The 26,388-nt window shown below is 38.5% G+C and overlaps 2 protein-coding genes across 5 annotated transcripts; both read left to right on the plus strand.

Moving 5' to 3' along the window:
* The first annotated feature begins 21 nt into the window (after positions 1 to 21).
* LOC108037838 lies at positions 22 to 1,750 on the plus strand. The gene is given in 4 exon segments (XM_017114495.2): positions 22 to 345; positions 348 to 388; positions 461 to 562; positions 1,507 to 1,750. Coding segments are annotated over 4 exon segments (495 nt in total). The 5' UTR covers positions 22 to 134; the 3' UTR covers positions 1,648 to 1,750.
* Positions 1,751 to 3,512: 1,762 nt separating this feature from the next.
* On the plus strand, positions 3,513 to 25,722 carry LOC108044040 (G1/S-specific cyclin-E). Of its 4 annotated transcripts, none has more exons than XM_044459877.1 (6): positions 3,513 to 3,902; positions 11,584 to 11,720; positions 14,899 to 15,205; positions 22,368 to 23,677; positions 23,747 to 23,972; positions 24,418 to 25,722. In XM_044459877.1, exons 2-6 carry the CDS (start codon positions 11,701 to 11,703, stop codon positions 24,703 to 24,705), a joined length of 2,151 nt encoding a protein of 716 aa, XP_044315812.1. In that variant the 5' UTR covers positions 3,513 to 3,902; positions 11,584 to 11,700; the 3' UTR covers positions 24,706 to 25,722. The 4 variants fall into 4 exon arrangements, with proteins under 4 accessions (XP_044315812.1, XP_044315814.1, XP_044315813.1 ...); XM_044459879.1 differs by having other exon boundaries at positions 3,513 to 3,747; XM_044459878.1 differs by lacking the exon at positions 3,513 to 3,902 and adding an exon at positions 5,085 to 5,236.
* The last annotated feature ends 666 nt before the right edge of the window (positions 25,723 to 26,388 follow it).

Raw genomic sequence — 26,388 nt, forward strand, 5'->3', positions numbered from 1 at the left:
ATATTTTGAAGTGTGGTAACACTGGCCCGCACAGCTGTTCTGTTTTTTTTCATTGCGACTGCCCGATTAAATTATACAATTGTTGGCGTTTTCCGACGTCCATATCGCAGAAGTCCAGAAACAATCGGTGCAAAATGGTGGCTGGAGGTGCCTCGGAAACGGGCGGCGTCAAGCCGATGGCCATTGCGGGCCGCATGGTGCGGGAGCGGGAGCGCCTGATCGGAATGTTGCCGGAGGAGCGAGCCTGGCGGAAACAGTGGCTGAAGGATCAGGAGCTGCACCACGGACCCCGCAAAGTGCCGGCCCTGGAGCTGGAGCTCAACAATCCCATCAAGCGCTTCTATCGCGCCCCCTGGACAAGGTGTGCAACGTTTTGGAACCCGTCCTGGTGAGTTATTAACATGGGCATTATGTAATCACTTATTTCCGATCGGAGGAGTAACTCTTGCTTGGCTCACAGGGCTTCCAGCGGGCCTTCACCGTGCGCTACTGGACCGGAAAGGCACTCCTCGCACTCACCGGAATCTACGCAGGCGCCTACTATTTCAAGTACAACCAGAATGTGAGTATAGTGGGAGTAGGATTCGTATTAGCTGGGCTATTCGGGATTCAATTCTAACTGCTTCCTGGGATTAGAGGATAATGGATCCGTCCTAGTTATATAAGGAGATATTTCCAATCCTCGTAATCCTTTTCTACGCTTATGATAGAGAGATGTCCTTCGGTTTTTGTGCAATTTACTTATCCACTTAAATACTTTTCTTAGGAAACTCTCCAAAACGTTTAATTTTATATGCACCAATATTAAGTTTAAGGGCTAAGATGATTGGACTACAATATTACTACTCTAAGCATATCAAAACTATTTAAAAATTTTACTTCCTAATAATCCTATAAGTTCCTTATGGAAAATTCGACACTGCTTACAAGAAATCAATCACAAACCCCCTGAACTAGATTATTTATACTCTATAAAACCTTATCTATATGGAATAAGCAAATCCGATTGAAAAGTTTTGTCAAAACTAGGTAACATACACTAAAGCTATTTAAAATTACAAATTTTGAAGAATACCTATACTAACAGTTTAAAATAAAACGATTTCGTACCAATCGTTTTATGGTTTGCATAAGGAGAGGAAACCTCCTACACCAAATAAATATTGGCAGCTAAAATCCTAAAGACCAAGTTCAGAAAACTCAAGGAGAAATTAATTTTGTTTAGTACTTTTCTTTTGTTATCTTTGTAAAGAAATGTTGGCTCCATCAATTTATACCGTTCGTGCCACAAAATTCTTTAGTTTCTACATGTAAACCGTTTAGATTCTTGAAAAATAGCTTTACTTATCTGAACATTGATCATGGTTTGTTCCTGTCTGGATTTGGGATCCTCATTTCCTTAATAGTATTTTGAATTTTAAGCAGTCTGATCTATTTCTAAGTTTATAAGTTGTATAATATAATTAAAATTAGAACTATTATTGTTTAACCCATCTTTCTTTCCAGGATTGGACCCGCAAGGGCGGATGGCGTGTGATCCACTCGCGCAAGGCGTGCGTTCCCGGAGATGAGGGCTATCCCAAGGTTTCCGACCGCTCGGCGCCTAACGATTACGCAGCCCGCGGATTCAAGGAGTCGCCTCTATAAACCGAAGATCGCCTTCGAACTGGCTTAGTGATTTTCTTAAGTTTGAAACGTAAATTAATAATATCAAAACAAAAATCGCAATAAATATGGAAACGAAAACACAGAGAAGGAGATTGAGAGTGGATTGTGGTTTTGCCATTGCTTCGCTGCTGAAGAAGAGGTTTTTCTGCTGCGCTTGGCGGATATATTCTTTTTTTGGCGAAAAGCTGCCTAAGCAGTTTGCCGATGTGCTCAATTATCTTGAATTGTCCATTATCGGTCACTTTCTTTTATTTGCATTTTCGGGCTTGCAAAGAAACCAGGCTGCGGTTAAACCTCCAAGAAAATGAAATTTTCCAAAAAGGTGTGGCAATTGGCATTCAAACAAATAAAGAGTACAAGTAAATATTAATTTAAATAACTAGAGTGCTCAAAAGTTGATAACAACCAAATAAACCGTCTTTATTATAATTATATTTTATAACTAGTATTTATCTGATTTTTTGAAGACCCTAAATGTTATGAACTGGTTAAAAACAATTTTTAATAACCGATTAAAACTAAAATAAAAAACGTAAAAGGATAATTTGTAATAAATAAAAGGTGTTTAATAAAATAAAAAAATGTTTATCAAAATAAATTTTAAAAATTAAAATCGTGTGACGTGTACAAAAAAAATGCAATAAAACCCGTTAAAAATCAAATTTATACACAAATTCAAAATTGAGCGCGCAAACCTAATTACTTTTAATTTAATGCAAAAATTTAAACAAAAATTTAATAAAACAATTATCCATTTGAACAATTGAACGTTAGCAAGAAGCAAACAATAAGTATTTATCTTCACTAAAATTAATATTCTTAAAAGGTCAACCCAAAAATCAAGTTAATAATGTGAGCTTATAACAAAAAATCTGCCTTACTTTCATTTGAAAGTAACGTGAAGTGAGACAAGTAAAATAAAAACTTAAGCCCAATAAATTACAAGTTGATGTAAGGTAAAGTTTATATATTAATCAACGTGTAATTTATTTCTCGTCGAAGTGCGCGCCAAAAAAATTTTAAAAATAAAAGAAAAAATGTGATATTTAAGTGATTATTTGAACTTTGTGGAAAAATGTTAAGTAATCTACACAGTGCTTCTTATAATTGGACGGGGTTTGGTTAATCTATAATTGAAAAACCATATAACACTATATATTTTCACAAAATTTGAAAAAAGGCGCGAGTTAAATGAGTTTAATATATGCTTAAGAAAAACTAGTTTTTTGTTTGTTGTTAATACAAATTCGGCTTATCGCATTGCAGCTGTGGTGAAGTAAATGATAAAATGATAAAGAAAACACTAACAAAAGAAAATTAAACCATATATGACTTCCTTTTTAACATCTAATCTAAACCACATTCAAAGTGCGCGCTTAAAAATATGTAGCTGAAAGTGTTAAAATTATCATATCATTGCAATTTTGGTTTAAAATATATTGTTGAACAAGAGTTTTGGATATCATTATCAAAAAAGCATTCTCAAAAAACACATGTTTTACACCTTTTTAAATTCAAAACATAGTGCGCGATATCGGGTTTGAATGCATGCTTTATTTAAATGTGCTTCTTTGATGTAAATATTCAACAAATCTGTTAAATCTGGTGAAAATAAGTAAAGTAAGAGACAAAAACCTAAATGAAATGCTAAAACAAAGAAAATTCAACTAAAACTAGATCCGCTGACCTACTTTTCGTTCAAATTGCGCGCCCAAGAAAAATCCCACGATCACCCGGGGTGGCAATGCTGTTCATCGCATCGCTTCGACTCTCTTTTGAGCCGTGTGGCCAGATTATTATTGTATTAGTGCCGTGGATTTTTGCTCTCTTTTTTCTCGACGCCGATCGCTTCGTTCCATTTCGCTCTCTCGATTTCTCGATCTCGCCGCAGTGCCGATAATTGTGTTATTTTCGAGTCGCTGAAAAGGCCGAAAAAGTGTGCTTGCTTGTAACCAGAATTTCTGCTGGCCCACGGGGATCGATTCGAATTGGCCTTGACTTGTGTGGGGTTAAGCTGGCTAACAAAAACGAGCCCAAAGTGCCCAAAAACAACGTGAAAAGGCTGAAAAAACGGAAAAGGTGAAACTGTCTTGCTGGCTGGTGTGCGTTGGTATGCGTGTGTGCCAGAGTGTGTGCGGCGGTGTGTGCAATTTTTTTCATCATCATTCCAGTCCGCGTGTGTTTTTTTGTGTGTAATCCCCTCAAGAATTTGGCCAAATCCTGCGTTTCAGCAGGTGAGTGATCTTGGTTAATAGGGCATCTCATTTTGAAGCAGGTGCAGGGCTTAAAAGTTCGTGAACCCTACTTTAAAAGCGATCTACTTCAAAGGTTTTTTTCTTCTAGTGAAAAAAGAAACGTCGACGTCGCTGCCTCACGTTTTTTTTTTCTCTCTTTTTTTCCCCTTCTCTTCGCGCTCTCTCTGTCTCTCTCTCAGTTTCTCTCTGCGCGCGCAGCTGTCATCGCATCGTGTTCCCGCGCGCGGGAAATAGCAAACTTTGAGTGCACCTATTTCCTTCGAATTAAGCGGGATTTTTGATTTTATTTCGAAATCAGATTCTAGAGGTTTTAAGCTTTCATTAGGTTATAAATTTGATAAGGTTTTCTTTTAGCTATCTGGTTTTACAGGCTCTTGAAGTTGGTGCCAAATATGCTCAATTCCTAAGCGATGACAACAACAAAGTAGCAGCGGTTTGTTTGGTTTCAGGGCGGCGTTGCCACCTTGCTGCGCTTGGAATTTATGTCACATGTTTTCGTCTTAGAATTTATGAAGTCCACCAACAAAACGTTAAAAAATTAAGTAATTAAACGATTTAAAAAGGGTAACAGAAAAGTTAAATTTATTTACTTAAATAGCATTTATTTACATACATTTCTTTGTGTTTGGGTGACTTTCCAGGGATTTTCTAATAATTATAAAAGTCCAATATAATTTTTTTTTTGAATTTACAATTCATAGAGCCAGGATACAAATTTTGACTTACAGAAACTAACAAAAATCTAGGTCATAGTTTTTGTAGATAACCGTTATAACCTACTAAATCCACCCTGCTGGCATCCCTCTCAGCTGACTTTGGCCACCCAGCTGTTTACTTGTGGAACCTCCAATTGGAGTCTAACTAGCCTGGCGGGACTCCAATCGCAGACTCCATTCAATAAAATGCGAAAATGCCTGCCACCAGCGGCTTTTGTCGCCCCGTCTCTTTTTGTCCCGTCTGTTCTTTGCGCGGGAGATGGTCTCCCTGTCTCACTCTTTCTTCGAGATATACAACAAAGTGGTATATGTTGTTGCATTTTTTGGCGCTTCAGATCAGCTTGTTTTGGCGCGTTTCTCTTGCACACTCGCCGCAGTCGCAGTCGGCGTTTCAGTCGACGTCGCTGTTTTCGGTTCCCAGTTCCACCAATTTTTTTTCGGTGCCTAAGCGATCACTCTGCTGCCGCCGCTCCGCTGCTCGTGAAGTTTTTTCGTGGCCGGCGTGTGACGACGACGACGACAACGAAAAACTCATTAAAAACCCTTAAAAACAAGTGAAAACATCGGGAAAACAAGCATTTCCCTACTTAATATAAGGTAAAAGCCAATTGCACAATGGTCTGATTGGAAAGAAAGCCGAATAAAAGTGGAAAAAAAATTATGACGCGTGTGTGTGACAAGTGTGTGTGGAATAGAGAGAGTGGGAAAGAGAACGCAGCGTTTGCCGTCGTGTCTTTGCATTTTTTGCTACAAATACAACGTCCTCTTATAAGAAAATTGACACGCTGTTGGATTAAACCGTTTCTTTCTGATTGGCAGAGGGTGGGGTATTCATAGTTTCCCATAAGAATGGTCTTACCGTCAAAAATTTTCATATGAGAGTGCTCCAAGTGTCAAAAATATCCTTTAAGTTCCCCAAGTCTCATTGGAATTTTACAAGTATCTAATTAGAAACTACTAGCAAAAGAAAAACCCTTGCAAACACCCATAAGAATGCACAATGTTTCTTATGGGTGAAAAGCAGTTCAGTGAACTGGTAAGGCTATTTCTTATTAGGGAGTTAATGATGTGCAGCTTATTCTTAATAGCCCCCGTGCTGAAGACCAACTTTCTAATCTTTCTCCCGCCCGAATTGCACTTTTTCCCGCCATTCGCATAGATTTTGGGCGGTAAAACAAAACTGCGCCAGCCCAAACGCCTAATTCGCGCCACTTTGTGTTTCTCCATTCTTTTTCCCCATGCTCATTTCATTTATATACGCTTCCTCCAATGACACACACACACAAGTAGAAGAAATGCGCTCCCTAAGAGAGAGCCCCCCTCTCTTTCTCACTGTCTCTCTTCCGTTTTATTCCAATCAGAACAGCGAGTCAAGTTATTTTTCCCCAACCGAACAGCAACAACAAACAAAAACTTTTAGTACTGCTCTGCCGACGTCGACTGCGACGCTGACTGCGGCAGCGGCAGAAGCAGCGACGGCGGGAAAAGTTCAACGCAAAACTTCGAACCTTTTGAAAACTTGACGAACACGAAGCAGCGGGCAAAGCAAAATGGGGGAAAAAGAGTAAATACTGAATTATGTCAAAAGTGGCGCAAAATCTTTGGTACATGGAAAAAAAAACAGTTTCAGATCAAATGTATATATTTATATTATAAAGTTTTAGCAACATAGAGAGAAATTTGAAAGTGAAAGTGGTATTTAAATTATGCTTTAAACTATGCTATGTTTAATCCAGACATAAGTAAGATAACAACTGTCCTGGTAACAAAAGCCGAGTTCAAACACCACTCCGGTCTAATGAACATTCTAATTTTCGAGAATTAAAACTATATTTTTAATAATAAAATATATAAATAAAATACATACATACCTAAATCTAATCCAACTTTTTCAAAATAAATTTCCGTGAACTTGTTTAACTCTAATTTGGTAGTATCATATAATTTTTTCTGTGTAGTAACTCTATGTACGTGGTGTTAACTGATGAGTGAGCGAGAAAGCTGCTAAGTCGATCTACGCGTACGAAGAATGGAGTTCATTGATATTTCTCTGTGCTTGGCTATTGCTTCCCCCTCATCTTCTCCCCCACCTCCTTCTTCTTCTCTTTTCTTCTTACGTCGTCTCTTCTTTTTCCATTTACCTGCTACAATTTATTTTTCTTGTTGTTTTCTTCGCAATTTTGACTTTCTTCTTCTTCTTTTTTTTTGCATTGTTTTGGCGAGCTTTTTTGCGTATTCGCTTTTTGCGCCGTTAAACTTGTCGAGTGGGCGTTGGAGGGGCGTGTCTGGGGGGGCGGAGTGGTGGATTGTTGATGGGGTGGCTTTTTGTATACTTAATTTTTGGATTATGTCATGATCGGGCCGAAATTCCATTGTTAAATGGAATGCTGGAGATGTCTAGAATTGTTGGAAAAATATATTTGTGCTTGGCAGGGTTAAAGAATGGTGGTTACCATTAAATCTAATTCACAAAAAAAGTATACCCCCTCTATTTTGGAATCTTAAAGAGAAAATGTTTGTAAATATATCTTGAAAATATAGCATTTATTCAAAAACTTCTTGCCCTACTCAAAAACCCTCTAAGGACAAGGTCAATGGGTTTTCCTTTTGTTTGCCCCATTTAAATAGTCCTTAAATAAATTATTCAAATCCCAGTCAACACCTCTTATTTTCTGGCCCTGATCAAGTGCTTCCCACCTTTCCTAGCGGCAGGCGATCAAAGGATTTTTTTATATGAGATGAGAACCCAAAACTCATTTGTAATATTTTCCCATCATACATGGCTGTTGCGCTATGGAATCACACATATCACCTGCCCATATTAACCCGAATTCCTGGTAAAATACCAAAAATTGTACTCAATTACAAGTGCGGAATGTCTTACAAATATTACATGCTATCCAAGGATGAGCTGTGAATACTAACTCGTTAAATAAATGGCGCATACATGCATGTAAGCAGTTTTTATTGTCTATACATTTTGTCGCTTCAGTCGAAGAATCCGATTCGGAATCGGAATGATAATGGGGGAGAAGCTGTACGAAGGGCAGAAATAACAATGATAAACAGTTTCCAGTTATTCCCAGACAAACAAAGGATAGTCCGGCAGGAGAGTTGGGGAAAACAGGACAGGACGCAGGCCACTTGAGCCAGCTCAGTGTGGATGTGGGCATCCTTTTAGACGCTGCTAAATATAAACTAAATAGTCAATTGAGCGCGTCTCGATGTCCTAACGGCTACTTCAAGGCCGTCGATTCCTGGAACTGGAACGCCGCCGCCGCCGCCTCCGCTCCATTCAAGAACTTTGATTTGTTCTCCTTCGGCTGAGCCGGCTTTACTTTCACACGCCGTTTGGTTTGTCCAGGCGGCGCTCTTCAGATACCAGAAACACTGAGGCACGGACACAGATACAGATACAGATTCAGATACAGATGCATGCAGGAGAAGAGACCGAGACCTCAACGATCGACTTTCCTGTTTTCGTTTTCAATACCCTGTGTTTGTCGCAGACTGGGTGTGTTCGGCAGGGCTGTGATCTTTTGATCTTGACAAGAAAATATAATTAGTTTCCTTTATATACTTTAAGAATATGATTTCTAGCACACCGATTTTGAATATTTTTAATTTTTTCAGACTTATTTTACTTTACCAATTTTTTTTGTAGATCATTAAATTTTTTCAAAATTTTAGCAATTTTTTTTATTTATTAAATTGTACTTTACGTCGTATGTGTCCATTGAATGTATTTAAAAGGCACAATTCAATTGCACTTAAAAAATATTTTATTTATTTAGTTTTAATTTAGTCCTTTAACTTTGTTAAAAAAGTTGTTGTTAAGAGCTTTGCAACTTGAGAAAACGTAGATCCTAAATCCCAGATCTTAAATACATTTTTAAAGCACAATTCAAAATTTTATAGATCAGGTTTAAAAAAATCAATTCAACCATAAAATTTTTTGTATTCTTTTTTTTAAGGGAAAAGAGATTTATGTTGATTCCTCTTATTTTTATCGAGTAATGGAAAAAGTTTCCATTGCAAATTAGGTGTACATATGTATAAAAATGTATGTATATTAATGAAATTGCAAAGAATCAAATACCTAGGTATTTAGTTTATGTAGTTGCCGAACTCTTAGTCGTCGGCACTTGGAGTTCCAACTAATTGCAAGAGATGTGGCCAGACCACAACAAAGGAGGAGAAGGAGCATTGGCATTGACAACGCAACAGATACCCAGATACCCAGATACATGTGCAACTTTATCTCGAGTATCTCTGGAATGTATCTCGTCGCATGTGCACAGCCCAAAATGCAGCTCACATACGCACTGAGTGAGGCCCAAAAAAGGACGCACAAAAATTGCAGGCCATTCCAAACGGACCGAAGAAGACGGCGTCTCCTGAGGCCCCCGGATAACTCGAGACCTGTTTTCCCTCTATATACTCGTTGAGATACATACATATTTATATTTTTTGCGCTCTCCTTTGCGCATTTTGCGCATTCTTCTTTGCATTGCCTCAAGTTGCATTACATATTATCTCGTCGAGGGTTCCATTTCCTTGTGGGAAATCTTCCGCATAAAGCAAATATTTCGAGCTAAAAGAGAGAGGGGCCTTTGGATTTGCCGAAAAAAATACGTTCGGCCCTATTTTTCTACACACTCGATTCCAGTTAAATGACCTTGGAGACCTCGTCCAGGTAAACAGATTCACCCATGCATCGCCTTTAATTAGGCGCTGAGAGGAAACCCCTGTGCTTATCCGGTCGATCCGCGGTATTATTCATATTTGTATACCTGTCGCCGCCACAGATTTCCTTCGAACTCGCAGCCTTCTTCACTTAATCTTCATTAGAGGAAGCTGCACTCGGTTCCTGCGATGTGGGCAGTCCCTGCAATTAGTTAATCCTCCATCAATGCTAGTCGCTGGTATTTGGACAAGGAGCATAGGTTTAGCTCTAATAAAGTAATTTGTTTGTCAGGTTCCCCTGTCAACTCTTTGGGAAGAACTCGAAAATCCTGAAGATTTCCATGTATTCTCATTAAAGTATATTAATTTTAAATCATTTGATTTTATTTCCCCTCTTGTATTTAAGAAAGCGATTAATTTAATCCTTAATGATTTTAGATCGATCAGCGTTTAATTAACAATAATATAAAATTATTCTTACGAAATTTGAGATTTTTTAAAACTGAAACATCACTGCCGAATATGTCATTATAAATTATTTTGCAATTATACTGATCACACCCATTTAAAATTATACCAAGAGTTTTGAAGACCAAGGAATAAATATAATCTGGCTATTATCTTAAGTATGTATGAGTATGATTAAGGTATTATAACTATTTAAATGTACAATAGCATATTCTGTTTCAAAATGTACACACATTTTCTTGCGGTCGTTTAGAGATACATAGTTTTATATATCTTTTTTATGGAGCAACATTTTCTTTGTTGTAACTTAAATAACCTAGGAGGGTTGAAAACTAGACAAAACCGAGACAGCAAAAATGATCTGAAAGGAACTTCGGGGAAGAAGAGAGAGAACCTAATTAATTAGAAGGCATATCCGCAATTAGTGTGAAACTGATGGTTGAAAAAAGCAAAATATTGTCCATGAGAAAAGGCCGGAAAAAGCAGTGGAAAAGAAAGGCAAAAAAGTGAGGAAAATAGACAGTACGTTGCATAAGAATAAGAAAGTAGGGGAAAGAAAGAAAGTCGTTGATTAAAAAGCATTCGCATACGGGGTAGGAAAAGGTGTCGAACTGAATGGTAGGCCGAATGGGAGGTCCATAAATCGTGGCGAATATAACGCCAGGCCCATATGTCACACGGAAAAAGGAAAATAAAAGAAGGGAGGAAGAATGGAAGGGGGGAATGCAAGGAAACGCGACAGGATACAATTAGCGAGGGGGAAGTCAATTGAAGTTACAGCAGCGGCGTCGGCAGAGACATTGCCAGAATCCTTTAAGGTGGGGTAGGACCATCAACAGCTGCCGATCCCCTTCTCCACTACTCCACTCACCTGCCCCGCATCGCCTTCATCCCGCAATTCTAACAGAAGGCCAGCGATCAAAACTAGCCACAACAGGTGCATCGGTGGCTATAAGGACTCGCCTTCTCGATATAATTAAGCGTTGTAAACCACTAGAAAATGTGAACGTTGCGCATGCGCCGAATACGAAGCACCTGACATCGATACACTCGAAAATATATATATACATTAAGGTGTTGGATAAAATAATAGGGAAATGTAGATTCAATTTAATAATTTGGCTTTTATTTGTTTGAAAAATTCATTAACAAACTTTTTTAAAAACCTTCGTTTAATTAATATTTTTAAAATATTTCATTCTATTTAAAAATGCCTATCTTTTTTTGAGTGTAAAGGAAGTTCAAGGGGAAGCAGCTGAAGCTGAACCTGCAGCAGAAGGCATCAATCGAGACTCGTGGAAATTCTATTATGATAAAAAATTGACCATCCCGTGACTACCTGTTAGGATGACCTAACTCAATAAATATCTGGCAACCTTTTCGTTTTCTGTAATTTGAATATCTTAGAAACACTTTGCATCCACAGGAAAATGTTTACTTTACGTTTGTATTGCTAAAAGCAAAAAGTTGGTGTATTTATATTGTTTTTCGAGAAAAACTCACGTAAACAAATTTGTTTGGGGTTTTCGAAACGAGGAAACTCCTCGACCACATGCTGTGTGTGAGTCAAGGATCATATGTTGTTTTTTTCCACAAGGATCTACAGATAATGCGGGACTAACTGTTGATAGGTTTTGTCAAGTCGTAAAAACTCGAAAACTCATCACATGTGATGGAAATATCCTGGGCTCTTGGTTTTTTAATGGGCAAATAATGATTCTAGAGATTGATATTTATATTTTCTTCATTTTGTATTAATTATTTTCTATTCATTCTTATTTTATTTTCAGTTCCTTTTAAATTATTTAAATTATTCAAAATATTTCTGCTTTGGACGAGCAGGATAAGATAAGAGCAAATAAGATTCAGGATAAAGAACCTAAACGGCTTCTCAAGGCCGTACAATTATGGGTTTAAATGCCAAGAGGTAAGCTACAATTTTATTTTTATTTAAGAAGTTAATAATATATCTATTTATGTTTGTTTATTTTCTTTTAAAAATATTCTCCACAATTAAATAGGTATTGTTTTTGAAAAAAAATATCTTGTAATATTAATAAAGTCTTTCTGACCTGTTTAAAAATATATTTAAAATTTTCTTTATGCTAAAAGTTGCTTAGAATTTCATTATTCTGTTGGATCACTAAGTTTTAGAGCACCCTGCATGTTTTCCATGCCTTCATTTTCGATCTTAGACGTTTCCTTTTCCCATCAAAGACTTTTCGTGACAACCATTTCCTCCGCAGTGGTAACTAAACTAATTAGCACCCCACATGAAAGCCAAATGGCGACTCCCCAACTGTCTAATACCAGTTGTTTCTAACGCTCAGCGACTTCCTGTGGCGACATCCGATCGACTTCCTTTTTACCACTAACTATCCTGGTAGGCAGCGCGTCTCCCTTTAATTCTCTTAACCAAAAGTGATGTTTATCTAATAGCTATTCCGTAATTACAAAGTGACAGAGCCCAACTGGTTATGCCCGAATACTCCGCGGGAAAGTAAGACCCGCAGGAGCTATAACCACTCGGGAGCCTACTGTTTCGGCCTTCCTTCTGACTCAAGTGCGATAATCTAAAATGCATTTTCACTGTCAATTTCAAAACACAAAAAAAAACAAAAAACAGATGGCTTGTAGGTGTTAAAGTCGAAGCTACGTTGATAACCAAGTGTCGCATTCCTGTACACTCTGCATACCTTTACAGGACTCGAGGACTCTTTCGAGGTCCTGCGTGTGATTAGTATATAATTGCGCGCGAAAATGTCATTAGAAAAGTGTTTAGTTGTGGGACGGTTCAGGTCAGTTTGGTTCGATCGGAGGGTTGTACTCAGAGGGGGTTGCACTGTTTGATAATGCTGTCACATAGCACACACACTTTTTGTGGCTTTTTCAGTCATGTCCTGGCTAAAAATTAATTGAGTTTAATATGTTGTTCACCCTGTCCTATTTATTTTTGCCTGTGGGTGCCTGCGCATGACCATAATTGCATAATTGCCTAGTCATTTGGTTTTGTCAGTTGCGTCCCCTTTGGCATTCAACGTCATCATCACCCACTCCCTACTATTTCGGCCCACTGATCACTCGGCGATCACTTAAGTGATAGTCCATTTTATGGACATATTTCGTGGTCAGCATGTGTGCGACATAATTATTGGTATGTGTTGCGAAACTATTTCACTGACATCTATAACGGAATTTATCAAAAAAGTGACAGAAGTTTAATTTTATGGTTTTTTAAAAAATGTTGCATACTTTAGAGGGCATTTTATGGTGAAGCGAAGAGGTTATGGTAACCACAAAACACCTTAAAAATTTGTTTTCCTTAAATTTTCTTACATCCAAATGTTATCCTGTAGAGTTTAAAACACGATTAGTCAATAGATTACCACTATGGTAACATGAGTTGCCTAACATAACTGTTTTCTGGCTAGAAAGTATAGCAATAAATAACTAATTCCTAATCCCAGCGTCAGAGTTTCATCTCATTTGTCATGTGAGAAAGATCGATCCTTCGATAGTCCACTTATTATGCAGTGGACCATATTCCAGGAACTACTTTTTGGAATTTCTCCATATCATCTCCTAGATAGTCACCCTACCCATTTGCTACCTACAGGGACTCGGATTCTGATTCAATACTTAACAAAAAAAAAAGGGGAAACGAAACCGAAACAAGGTTTCTGGCTCCGCCGCAAAGGAAAGGAAACTTTCACCTCGAAATGACAAATTTCAGATTGAACCTTAAGCCGCGGAGACCCTGACCCCGAACCCCGAATACAAAGGAGGAAAGATAGAAAGCGGGAAAAAACTTGAAGGACGCGAGCACGTACGCTCCATTAGTCCTTTCTCGCCATAACTCATTTTTAAGCGATTTCATTTCCTCGTAATTTACTACGTGATTACTTTTTCTTGTTCATTAAACCATTAAACGCGATCGATAGTGCAGGGCCAGGATCAAAACAGGAGGCTGCAATCCCGAGATCCTCTGACCAGGGAGAAATGGCTAAAGCATTTGAATTTATGTGTGCTGTAGCCCTTTTTTTTGTTTATCCCTTTCCACAACTTCCTTAAGAAGGTTTTTTTTTCGGTCCCAAGGGTTAGATTTCGTTTTTTGCCCCTTGCTCAAATTGCAAAAATTCGCGCATCGAATTGCTTGAAGTGCAGTTGCTTGCCTTGCAACACTTGAGAGTTGAGGCGAGATGAAAGAACATCTGTCCTTTCGAGGAGGGAAATTCAATTCTTTCCGTTTGCCAGCCTCTTGCATTATGGTAATGTGCATGCAAATTTGCCAAAATTGCTCAATAATCTCGAGGAGGAAAGGCTTTCCTCGAGCCCTCACGACGATCCCATTTCCCTCGATCAGTCATCTCGATTTCAATTTCCCGGATGTTAAATATTAATGTATCCGTTGGGCGCCTTAATCTCGAGTCTCGCATCGCGATTCGAATGCCGTGTCAAAATTCAATGAATTTATGTTCGTTTCGTTTGTATCTATTTAAGAACGCCCCTATGTGATTTGCTGCTTGCCTCCGTGGCATATTGAATTTCTCTATTTTGCAAAAAAGGAGAAATTGAAAATTACAGATCCCCAAAAATTTGCACAGTGGTATGTAAAAATGATATATAAAATCTTTTCACTATCACTATTTTTTTTATTTTAAATATAAGTATGAAGTCATTTAAGATTGCATTTTTTTGGGACAACAGAACTTTAGTCATTTACCTAGTATACTTAAACTAAACTGATAGCTTTGTCTTAAAATCAGTAAAGATTTCAATAAAAACACAAACCTTTTTATGAAAAATGCTTAATAAATTTTAAAGAACTCTCAAACTTTTAAACTTTATTATTAATAATTACAAATAAGATATTTTTATATATACTTATTTGACTTTATTTAACTTTTATAATATTAAACTTAAATTTATATTGGGTGGCTTTTCATAAGAAATTGTTAAAATAGCATTTTTTAATCAACATATCTTTGATTCAGGAATTTAAATATAGGTTCTATTTGTACGTTTTATAGAAAATGGGAATTCAAATGAAAGTATTTTTAAGACTCCATTGTTCCACTGTTAATTTGGTGTACTTTCTTTTGCAGTGTTTGTTCTACCAGCAGCACTGAGCCAAATGGCAGCATAGTCACAACCGCCCCCAGCAACGGAGAAGCCAGCAGCAGCAGCAGCATTGTCGTCGTCGTCAGCAGCAGCAGTAGTAATAGTAGCAGCAGCATTAGCCCAATACCAATCCCGCAGCGCGAAGAAGAGCTACCGGGAACCTCAGCAGCCTCCAAAAAAGTCGAGATGTGCTCTTGTGATAACCAGAACCTTGCAACATCCACAGCCACAACTTCCAATGGCAATAAACGTAAACGGCGTTTAAGCAGCGACTCAAATGATGATGCTAAGGTGAGTACCACAAACGAATTGCACTCAAAATGAAAAGCCAGACATGGCAGATAAGTTTTATGAATGAAGTTGCTTTATCAGCACGTGTGACCTCGATGATTTGTGCAATCTTATCAAGGAAACGCCAAAAGCGATAGATAGAAAAAGAGGGCGGCGATGACCCAAACGATCTTGCAAGACGATGATCAAGCTAATTTCTTGAAAATTACTTGTGTACTTTTGGATTTTAAATTAATTTAAAATCAATTTGCACGTATTTGCACTGAACTTTTAATATGATCTCTGGAGTCTTGTCTGTCCTATTTGTGGTGTCAATCAGTGATTTTCATTGAATCAAAAATAAGAATTTCTATATTTAAAATTACCTTCAAATAGAATCGAAATAAATTCAATGACTAGTAAGTTATATTTTTCAAGATTAGGTTGCTGATTAGATGAACTAATAAAAATAAGCTAAGTTCAGTTCTAAATTGATCTAGGGCTATCACACCGCTTATTTTAGAACTATATATGGTGATATAGTTAACTATTATTATTTTTATATTTATTAAAAAAAAGTCATTGATCATTGATCTTCAGATTGATTCAGTTCTGCATGAGCAACTGATCCTGTTGTTATTATTTATCAAAAGAATGTGTAATTCAAAGCAATTTTCATAAAAAGAATTTGTATACCCAAATAAATAAATGATCAAAGTGAGTTTCCGAATTGATTTCGTTGATCAATGATCTTTAGGTATTTCTCTTTTTCGTATGTTTGGCAAACGATCTGTTATTTGTACTTCCATTTATATGGGCAGCCCTTTCTTGGCTTCCAGTCGATTGGCTGCCGATCTTCATTTGATCTTTCGATGCTTGAGCTCCAGCCAAATAAGCCGTTGAGCACGTAGACAGCTACTTGGCACTTTTGAGCTCGCACAATGCAAAGATGAGCCCAAAAATAAACGCTACTTACTGAAAGGGCTCGCTAAGGAGAATCCTTGGAAGCCTTGAAGTCAGATCTACTCTCAAGTAGCTGCAATCAAAGCGAAGAACAATGGCTTCTTTTTGTGGCGGCTTCTGGCGACGGGCAGCTGTGTTGGTGCAAAGGATTTTTTTCCAGTGCTATATGAAATATATCGAAGGGAGAGAATATTCTTCTATACGTGCAATGAACTTGCAGAAATTGTTTTCTTGTTTGTTACCCTATGTAAAGGTATCTTCATTTCATGTCTAAATTCAAATAACTATCAAATGAACTTTGTATAGTAGTAGTTATAACAAAATTAATTTTTTAACGACCCAAAATGTGATACTCAAGTAATCATTTAAAACAAGGAATTGCCATTCCTTAGTTAACAAATACGGTTGCTTCCAACAATAACTATTTTTGTTTTGTTTTGTATGTTGTAGCTTAAATTTTAACTTTATTAGTTGTGCAGTTCATTTATTTTATATTATAATAATTCCACAAAATAAAGATATTTATTAAAAAAGTTCTCCAAGGGTGTATATCAGTCTATTCCAAAAATATTTGGGTTTTTTTTGGCATGGGGTCTGGCTGTTTTTTTTTTGTTTTTGCAACGTTTCTGCGTTTACTTCCCTGCCAAACAAATGTCATTCTCATAGGGAGAAAAAAACGGATGGCAAGGTAATGTTTGCCCCCCTTCAGGCGGACGTTGTTGGGTAAGAATTCCGAAGGGGTCTTGGCAGTATGTTGAGCATATGCACGGCAGGACAAAGGAGACCAAGGACAGAAGGCGTCGTTGCGCATGCGCGCACACCTTTAGCCCAAGTCCGACATCTCCAGGGGTGGGTTTTCCCAAAGTCAAGGCGGCAAATGTCCGTTAAGGCCGTAGGAAGAATTTGAAATTGCGATAGTTATAGGTTAGCTTGAGGCAGGAACTAGATCAAGACGACTGGATCTCGGGATCGGGATGGGCTACCGGAATGGGACGAAGCTAAAACCACAAGACACGAATGAACGAACGCAGCGCAACGCCTTATCCTTTTCAAGGATCACTGGGCCGGGTTTTTCCTTTTCTTCCCTAATTAAATATTCATCGAGACGACATTTGCTTCTGAAGAAACCATCCATACCAAGCTATAAAAAATGCTTTCCGACTGGGTTGCATTTTGCTACCCCGTTTCGGGACATGTTATCCTTATGCAAATGCGTTCCGATCCTGCGACGTCTGCTCATTAGATTTCCGTTAAACTTTTATGCAAATCATTCGGCATTCAGCTCCTTGCAGCGCTTGTGTCATCTGTTTTCGGGACACGCACAACGCTCCTGCTTTGGAATGCGGTCCTGAAATATTATACAATATTTGTTTTGCTGCTGGCACAAGGATCAAAATTATGGTATTATTTTACCAATTTGTCAGTGTAATGTAAACCCCTTTTTCTTATTTTTGTACATGGCAGGCATGAAATCGCTGAAAGTTCCTTTTTTTCCGAGAAACTTCTTTGTTTTCTTTTGTCCTGAAAGGGGAGTTGGGTTTGCTTTCGTCCGGGTTTCTCTTCGTTGCAATCAAGTGCGGGTCTTGATTTCAGTCAAGTCAGTCTCGGGACATTGTGGGAAACTGAATTCAAGTTTCATTTTCCCAGATTGCATCCCGTTCTGGGATCATGCATCGTCTGTTTTGTGATTCAAAGTTTTTTAATTTTAAAGAGGATTTTATTTAGCCGATGGTAAACAAGAGATGAAGGCATGATTGTAAGGGAAGCTTGGGCAGTGATCTGTTTTCAGATTAATGACACTAAACATTCATCTGATAACAGAACATGTTTTTAAGCAGATAATGATTTTTATTTAACATGTTAGAAACAGAATAAAAAGAAAAAAAGAAAAATTTTAAAGGCAATTTGAACATATTTTAGTATAGTATTAAGTCATTACATAATTCAAAAAAATATAATTTAAGTCTTGTTTCAAGTATCCGATTCAGGAAAACTCGAAAGTTGGCATTACCCGATGAAAATGAATCTTCCCTATCATTCATCATTCCATTTTTCGCATTCAAAATTCATTCGCGGTTTGTCCTTTGTCCACTTACCCTCCTCCCGTTCCACCAATGGGTTATGCTTTAATTCATTTTGTCATGGATCTAACCAATTGCATGATTAATTACATGTCCAAGCGTTTTCGTCTTCCCCTTGGCCAACGAAAGTTGTACATTTCCCCGATGATAAATCCAGCCAAGTCACCGCGAAAGTGTTGTGTTGGATTAACCCTTTCTTTACTGACCAGGGGTCAGTTGAATTGGTTGGAAATATGAGTGTTTGTTATGGTCCTTCAGGGATTTGTCTTCTGGCATGTTGTTTGCATATCATTTATTAAAAGAAGAGCAGCGATGGTGTCCCAAAAGTGGACAGCACTTGAGCTAATTTTGAATTATCATTTGGGTTATGGTAATTTGTCAGATTTTTCTACTCTGGAAGCAATTTCTGTTATATTTTATAATAAAATTCCAAGCTATATCCAGAACTTCTAGGAAATCCTAATCTTTATTCCGTATCCCCTAAAAAAATATTAACAATTACCACAGGCCATAGAAAAAATTAAATGTTATTCAAAGACTTGGGGGAGAAATGAAAAATATGAAAGGAAAGAAAAATAAAATGAAACAACAATGCGGCATATTACACGGCAACAGCGGCGAAAAAGTTACACCTGGACCCACGCCAAGGACTGAAAACTAAAGGTGTTTCGGTTTCGAGCAGACGGTCGTCGAAAGATTACGACACATAAGCGCAGGACTTTATAGGGTAGTCCAAGTGAGAGGGAGAGAGAGAGAGTGGGACGGAAGACACAATGGGGCACCAGGATATTGAGGTTGACGGCACAGAGGTTGTCGCATAACAATCGCTTCTTGACTGCTTTGTATGTACCCATAACTTGAGGAATTGCATCATCTGCCCCGGCGACCCATGGTCTCCCTCCCAGTGAGATTTCGAGAGATGTTTTGGGTGCCTTGTGGGCTGCGATTTGAAGGAGCCGATCGAGATGAAGGACGATTGCTGCAGCTGCCTCCTTGGACCTGGGACTAAATCCTTGAGGCGGCGACTTAAGGGCAACAACCCAGTTTAACCCTTGTTAAACTTGGGATGCAACCCTTTCGCATTTGGTCCAGATTCCAGCCCACTTTACAGCTCACTAATTTCTCACACTCACTGGGTCGATCTTTCTCTTGGAATCCGTCATGTCATAAAGTAAACTGGGAATTTTCGTGCATAATCTTTCTGATTCCTTAACGCTTGACCAAATCTCCAGCGGCAGATGCAATGTCCACGCACCAAAAAAAAAAAATAATAAAAGAAGTGAAATAATAAGGCTAGAGGAATGTCCATTGTGTGCGGACCTAGCTTCTTAGGCCATTGCACGCTTTGATTTTAATTACATTGCATCTGGGTGCCTTGACATGTGTCCATATCCATGTCCATTTTCATTTTCATTCCGCAATTGCCATTCCCGGTTACCTACATCATCTTCGCCGGAGGGTTGTTGCAGTTTGTTGGCCAGAAGAATAAGAAATTAAATTTGTCATGCGTCTCTTGGACCTTCCTGTCTTGAGGCAAAAACTTTTTATTTACCCCCGACTCCTCCGTATGTTATGTCGGAAAGGCAAACCTACTCAGACAATTAAGAATGTCACATAAATATCGCAACATTTTTCCCTCATTTTTACGCAACAAATTATGTGAAAATCTTTAATGAGCAGCAGGGTTGGTAGATATTGTTAAGCTTTTACGACGTGTGAGATTGGCTGTTAAGAAAGTTGATGAAATACATCCCGTATTTGATAAATTTTACTGTTTTATATGATCTGCAACCTTTTTCTATCAATGTAAAGATCAATTGCAATCGTAAACCTATGAAATTCATAAGAAAATGGTTGCAATATTATTTGGGCTTGCTATTCTTTGTAAGAGTTTATTGTTTATTTTATGGTTAAATAGCCTTATCTTTTAATTTAAAATCTTGCCTTTTTTGTTTAATTTCGTAACGTATTACTTGACCCTAAGCTCATAATACTTATTTTGCAATAAATACATTTTTATATTATTTCAGTTATTTCAGTAAAAAGATAAACATTCTTAAAAGAAAACCCAATAAACTTTAAAAATAAGGGAATTGCGAAAAAACAAATGTAAATTGTATCGATATCGATTTGATAATAATATGATAATCCAAAATAAATGTTTTTGATATGAACGTTATGTAGAATCGATTTTAAAAGCTTTTCCAATGATTTTTCTAAAGAATTGCTTGCTTTAATGTAATCTTTACATCTTGGGATTCTAAGTGTGACATCTGTGTCCCATATTGTTTAATTTTTTTTTATGGACTTTCTGATCTTGGCTTCTGTTTTCCATCATCTGTCTGTAAGAACAATGGTCAAGGCTCTCAATTGTTTGCGTTTTTCATTTCTATTCCCATTTTCATGCTGCAATCTTATGAGTCGGTCTATGGGATGGGGTTCCATTAGGCTCGCTCTACATTTGGCTTCGGCACCGCCCCAACCCCTCTGATCGATGCCAAAAGATAATTTATTGAAGTTAGCCACCAAGATGCAGGAGATTTTTAATGCAGCCGCCGGCAGCTCGAGCCAAAAGCTATAATACTAGCAAAAATAATTTATATACTCCCTATGTACCATATTATATAGCGCTATGCGAGGGTTAGGTAGTGATTTTCCAAAACGTCTTGTGTCTACCTGGACGCACAGAAATGTTGACAAAAATAATTGTAGAAAGGATCAGGATTTGTTGTTGGGCTGATAAACACCCAGAGGCGAAAAATGCATTGCAAAAACAACAACGTCGTCGATGTCTCAAGAAGTACGGATATCTTTAGGGAACTACCCCCGATGGAAAGAGATGGCAAGTCGGGTAGCGATCCTGTTTTTACCGCTGCAGCGTTTGTGTTTGTCGGGGGAAAAGAAAAAAAAAGAAAAAGCAACCCCTATTTCTGAGACCGTTGCATTCGTTGGGCAGGATAACGACGATTCGGAGATCGGGGATCAGGGTTCGGGGATCGGCGATCTGGAACGAGGAACGTTGAGCTCAGTTGCACAGCGCACGTCAACGCGATTGGTACTCGATCAAGCCAAGAGCGGAGTGAACAAGATACAAAAATACCTATACAGCTGAAAGACACTGAAAACAAAACCAAATTCTAAATTATTCGTTGCCAAGTAGCAAAAATAAAGACTGACAAATATTAATAAACCACACACAACGAGTGCAAAGAACTAATTTAAGAACCGGATTTTGCCAAGATCACCCACCAAAAACAACTACAGCAAACCAACACGAAGCCAAAAATGTTTTAAATGTTATAACCAAAAAATCTGTTTGCACAATTATTTAATCACACCAAAGAAACAACGCAACAAATTATAACCAAAGACTGCTACTAAATTTAAAAAAACATCAAAGTAAAAAGTGCAATAACAATTTTGGCTACATTGATCTTACCAAAAACGAAAAATCAAAGAAAGAAAAGGAGGCAACCGAAAACCCGTTCCCACAAGAAGCGAATATAAATCCACAGTGTTATTGTCTTACCTCCATGCCAACACTGAGTCCTTGATCCTTTGTGTGATCTCTCCTGGCTCTCATTTTGTGCGGGTGCATTTGGTCCAGCAGCGGTCCATCTATCAAGGATTACGAATTTTGACAGGCGTGCCCACATAAATTTTGGCCAATTATATTCGGAGCACGTTTCTAATTCCGTGTGATCCAGTTACTGACTTGAGCCTCCTCTCCATTCTGTTGTTCATGTTATTATGAAGTTGGAACAGAAGCGCAAATTCATTGAAATGGTAACGATTCCTAGCTTATCTTTACTCTATGCATTTTTAAGTAGTGTTTAAAGGGTAGAACCCCTTTTCTTAAATGTTAATAGAAATATAGTTTGTTTCATAATAAGTCAGGAAATATATTTTATATATGGGAACTAAACTTCAATTGTTTTATAAAATCAACGAAAATTTAACATGCATCGTAAGAGTATTGCCTTTATGATAGGGCTGTTTATTACATTCCTTTTGGGTGATAAGTTTTATATTTCATGGCTTAACTACTATTCAATTAAAGATTCTTTGTAGTTCGTTTTATATTTATTTTATTTACTAGGTTATTCATTGTACTAAATGAATTTCTTGTTCCATTCCAGGACCCCGAACTCTGTTTTGAGCCTCCATCGGCCAAGCGCCAGCAGCGACTGCCCGCTCTGTACGGCAGCGACCAGAGCAACCTCTCGTCGGTGGCCTCCTCGGTGTACACTTCGCCCATCATCTCGTCCGATGGCCAGAGCACCCAGGAGCTGCTCAGCATACGCAGCTCCCCGGCCGAGGAGCTGCCAGAGGCGCCACACAGTCCGCTGCCGGACAGCCCGGATAGTCCGCCGAGTCCGGATCGCGGTGCCAAGCAGGCGCCCGTAGTGGTGCGCTACGGAGTGGAGCAGGTGGTGACCACCACAACCGTGGTACCGCAGAAGCCGGAGGACGATGACCTTTTGGATGACAGCTGCGAGGATTACTCGTTCGACGAGGATGAGGAGGATGATGGCGAAGAGGAGGATGAGGACGAGGAGATCTACTCGTCCACCATTTCGCCAGCCTCCTCGGGCTGCAGCCAGCAGCAGGCGGTGAATGGGGAGCGTACTCCCGGACTGCAGCAGCATCAGCAGCAGATGCAGCATCCGGTCAGTGACCTGATGATCAATATGACGGCTCCTGTCAAGATCCTGGACGATGCGGCACCTTTCAGCTGCATGTCGCCGGCCGTGGAGAACGCCCTGCGCCAGTGTCCGCTTCCCGCCCTCACCTGGGCCAATGCCGCCGATGTCTGGCGCCTGATGTGCCACCGGGATGAGCAGGACTCGCGCCTGCGCAGCATCTCCATGCTGGAACAGCATCCCGGCCTGCAGCCCCGTATGCGCGCCATCCTCTTGGACTGGTTGATCGAGGTCTGCGAGGTGTACAAGCTGCATCGGGAGACCTTCTACTTGGCCGTCGACTACCTAGATCGCTATCTGCATGTGGCACACAAGGTGCAGAAGACCCATTTGCAGTTGATCGGCATCACCTGCCTGTTTGTGGCCGCCAAGGTGGAGGAGATCTATCCGCCGAAGATCGGAGAGTTCGCTTACGTGACGGATGGCGCCTGCACAGAGCGGGACATCCTTAACCACGAGAAGATCCTGCTGCAGGCGCTCGAATGGGACATCAGCCCCATCACCATTACCGGCTGGCTGGGCGTCTATATGCAGCTGAATGTTAACAACCGCACTCCGGCATCGTTCTCCCAGATTGGCAGGCAAAAGGCCGTGGAGGCTGACGATGCCTTCATCTACCCGCAGTTCTCTGGCTTTGAGTTTGTGCAGACCTCGCAGCTGCTGGATCTGTGCACCCTGGACGTGGGCATGGCCAACTACTCCTACTCGGTGCTGGCCGCAGCCGCCATCAGTCATACCTTCAGTCGGTAAGTTAGCTGGCAGACCATTTGCATTCGAAATATATAACTTACCGGATATTTTCTTTTCTCTTTTAGCGAGGCCGCTTTGCGTTGCTCTGGCCTGGATTGGCAAGTGATTCAGCCCTGCGCCCGCTGGATGGAGCCCTTCTTCAGGGTGATCTCCCAGAAGGCCACCTACCTGCAGCTGAACGAACAGAACGAGCAGGTCAGCAACAAGTTCGGCCTGGGTCACATCTGTCCTAATATCGTCACCGACGACTCGCACATCATCCAAACCCACACCACCACTATGGATATGTATGTAAGTATCTAAAAGGTTATGATGTGAAATATGTAACTATACACATTAATGGAATTTAGTGGGGAGCTATAAAACAGGGTGCCTTTTAGAAAATATCCATATTTGGGAGCGTTGAAAATCTTCTCTAAACAAGTACCAAAGAAAAGTAAAATGTCGATCTATTAGAAGTATTAAATATAAAATCATTCCATAATTTATTTAATAATGTCTGAAACCAAAAAAATACAGTTTTAAGGACAGTTTACAGTTTACATTTAAAATCTTATTTTGAGAATTTGTAATAATTTCTAAAACAAACTTTAAAAGTTTTGAAGGAAAGATATAAGATAAATATCGACATAAATTTCTAGTATAATCCTGGATTAAATAATCCAAATTTTTTCTCTTTGGATTTAATACTATTAGTTTATTTTACAACTTACTTATTTAAAATTTTCCATTTTAGGACGAAGTTTTGATGGCCCAGGATGCGGCGCATGCGATGCGTGCTAGGATTCAGGCCTCCCCGGCTACCGCGCTGCGCGCTCCCGAGAGTCTGTTGACCCCGCCCGCCTCTAGTCACAAGCCGGACGAGTACCTGTGCGATGAGGGCGATGAGGCGGCGGCCAGAAGCGGCATGACCTCCACATCCACCAGCAACACTGCTAGCAGCAACTGCAGTAGCACCACCACCACCATCAGCAGCAGCAGCAACAATCCTGCGACCAACTGCAGCAGCAGGAGCAATCGCTGAGAGACTGCCAATGATCTTGGCCACCATCCTCTCATAACTCACCACACACACCCGCCCAAACAGTCTCTACGTTAAGTGTTTCTTATATTTAAATTATTTTTGTTAAGTGAAAAGTTATTAGTTGCCTAATTCCTATGCTAAACACATATTTAATTTGAAATTTTCCACGCGCTTATGTTTCTCAACTCGCGATATATTCATTTTCCTCGCTCAGTTTTATATTTAACTTTGTGTATTTATCAGAAAATCAGAAATATAATTTTAACTGTACACTATCTATAAAGCACAAAAACATACATATATATATACACCTAGAGTATAGCAGACAAGGCAAAACTGAATTAACCATTAGACTAATACCTGCTGAAAAGGGAGCATAACAAAAGCCAGCTAAAAATTGTGCACTGAATACACACTTTGCTGGCGCTTCAAAAATTTAAGAAACAAAACAAATTTCGCATTCAAACATGTCCAACTGTCCACCAGTCAGTCAGTCATTCACTATCAATCACCGAGAGCAAGATTAACAAACTAAAACTGACGAAGAGCAGAGCAAAGTACTTGACTAACCAACTAAAATTAGATCATAAGTCGAGGGAATCGCTATACAAACATAATAACTAAACCGACTAATGCTGAATTCTGCATTTCATTCGATAATTAACCCTACTAACAATGAATCAAACAAACACAGGACAACAAGTCCTTAGCTGACATGGAGTGACAAAGAAAATATCAACATATGAATAAAAGAGTTATATAACATGAATTGGAACGCACAGAATAGAACAGACTATATAAACAAAAATACATGTATGAATATACGTCATTGTACAATTTTTTTAATTTAGACTAATTTGCCATAATTTGCTAAGCAAATAAATTCTGTACATAAAGCAAAACACACACAAAACGCACAAAAACAAGAATTAACCGTAACTGAAACGCATATAATATATTATTATATAAGTGTACAATTCTATATATGGCTTACAAAAATGTTATGTACATTCAAAAGGCAAGAACGCAAAGTAGAAAATTATTATTATTCGCTAATCTAGGCATAAATAACATGTAAGTGTTCATACAATTAAGGCTGGAATGAAAACAAAAAACCAACAAAAAACAACAACTAAAAGAAAAACAAACAAAAAAATCTAATGTATTTATGTTTTATTTGTAGTTTTTTAAAGCAATAATCATTTTAAAAATATGAATTTGATTTTAATTAATTTCACAAGTACGCTTATAATTATGATTTGCTGTCAATAAATAAACAACTGAAAAATCATAAACCATACAAATCAAGTTTGATTGAACGACTAAATAAATATATTTTTGTAAATAAAACTGAATTATAAATCTTGTTTTTCTTAAGGGGCTCTGAAGCAAAAATAACTGGAGAAGAAATCGTTTTCTACCCAAAGAAAGCAGTATCCAAAAAATAATAAATGAAATTTAAAGAACCATAACTAGTGTTGTACGATTGGGCAGATTTAAATAATTTTATTAATTCAAAATAAGAATCACTTTTAGAAATGCAAAGAAATATGGCTTAGATTCAGGAAAGATTGCAATTATAATCATTCATATATTGATACCGAGTTATTGTGCTTTATTTAAAAGTCGTGTTATCTGTTAAAAAATGTAATTTTTAGAAATAATATAAGTTTTTTTTTATGG

Source organism: Drosophila rhopaloa, unplaced genomic scaffold (assembly GCF_018152115.1).
Source record: "Drosophila rhopaloa isolate 14029-0021.01 unplaced genomic scaffold, ASM1815211v1 contig_2, whole genome shotgun sequence".
NCBI lineage: Eukaryota > Metazoa > Arthropoda > Insecta > Diptera > Drosophilidae > Drosophila > Drosophila rhopaloa.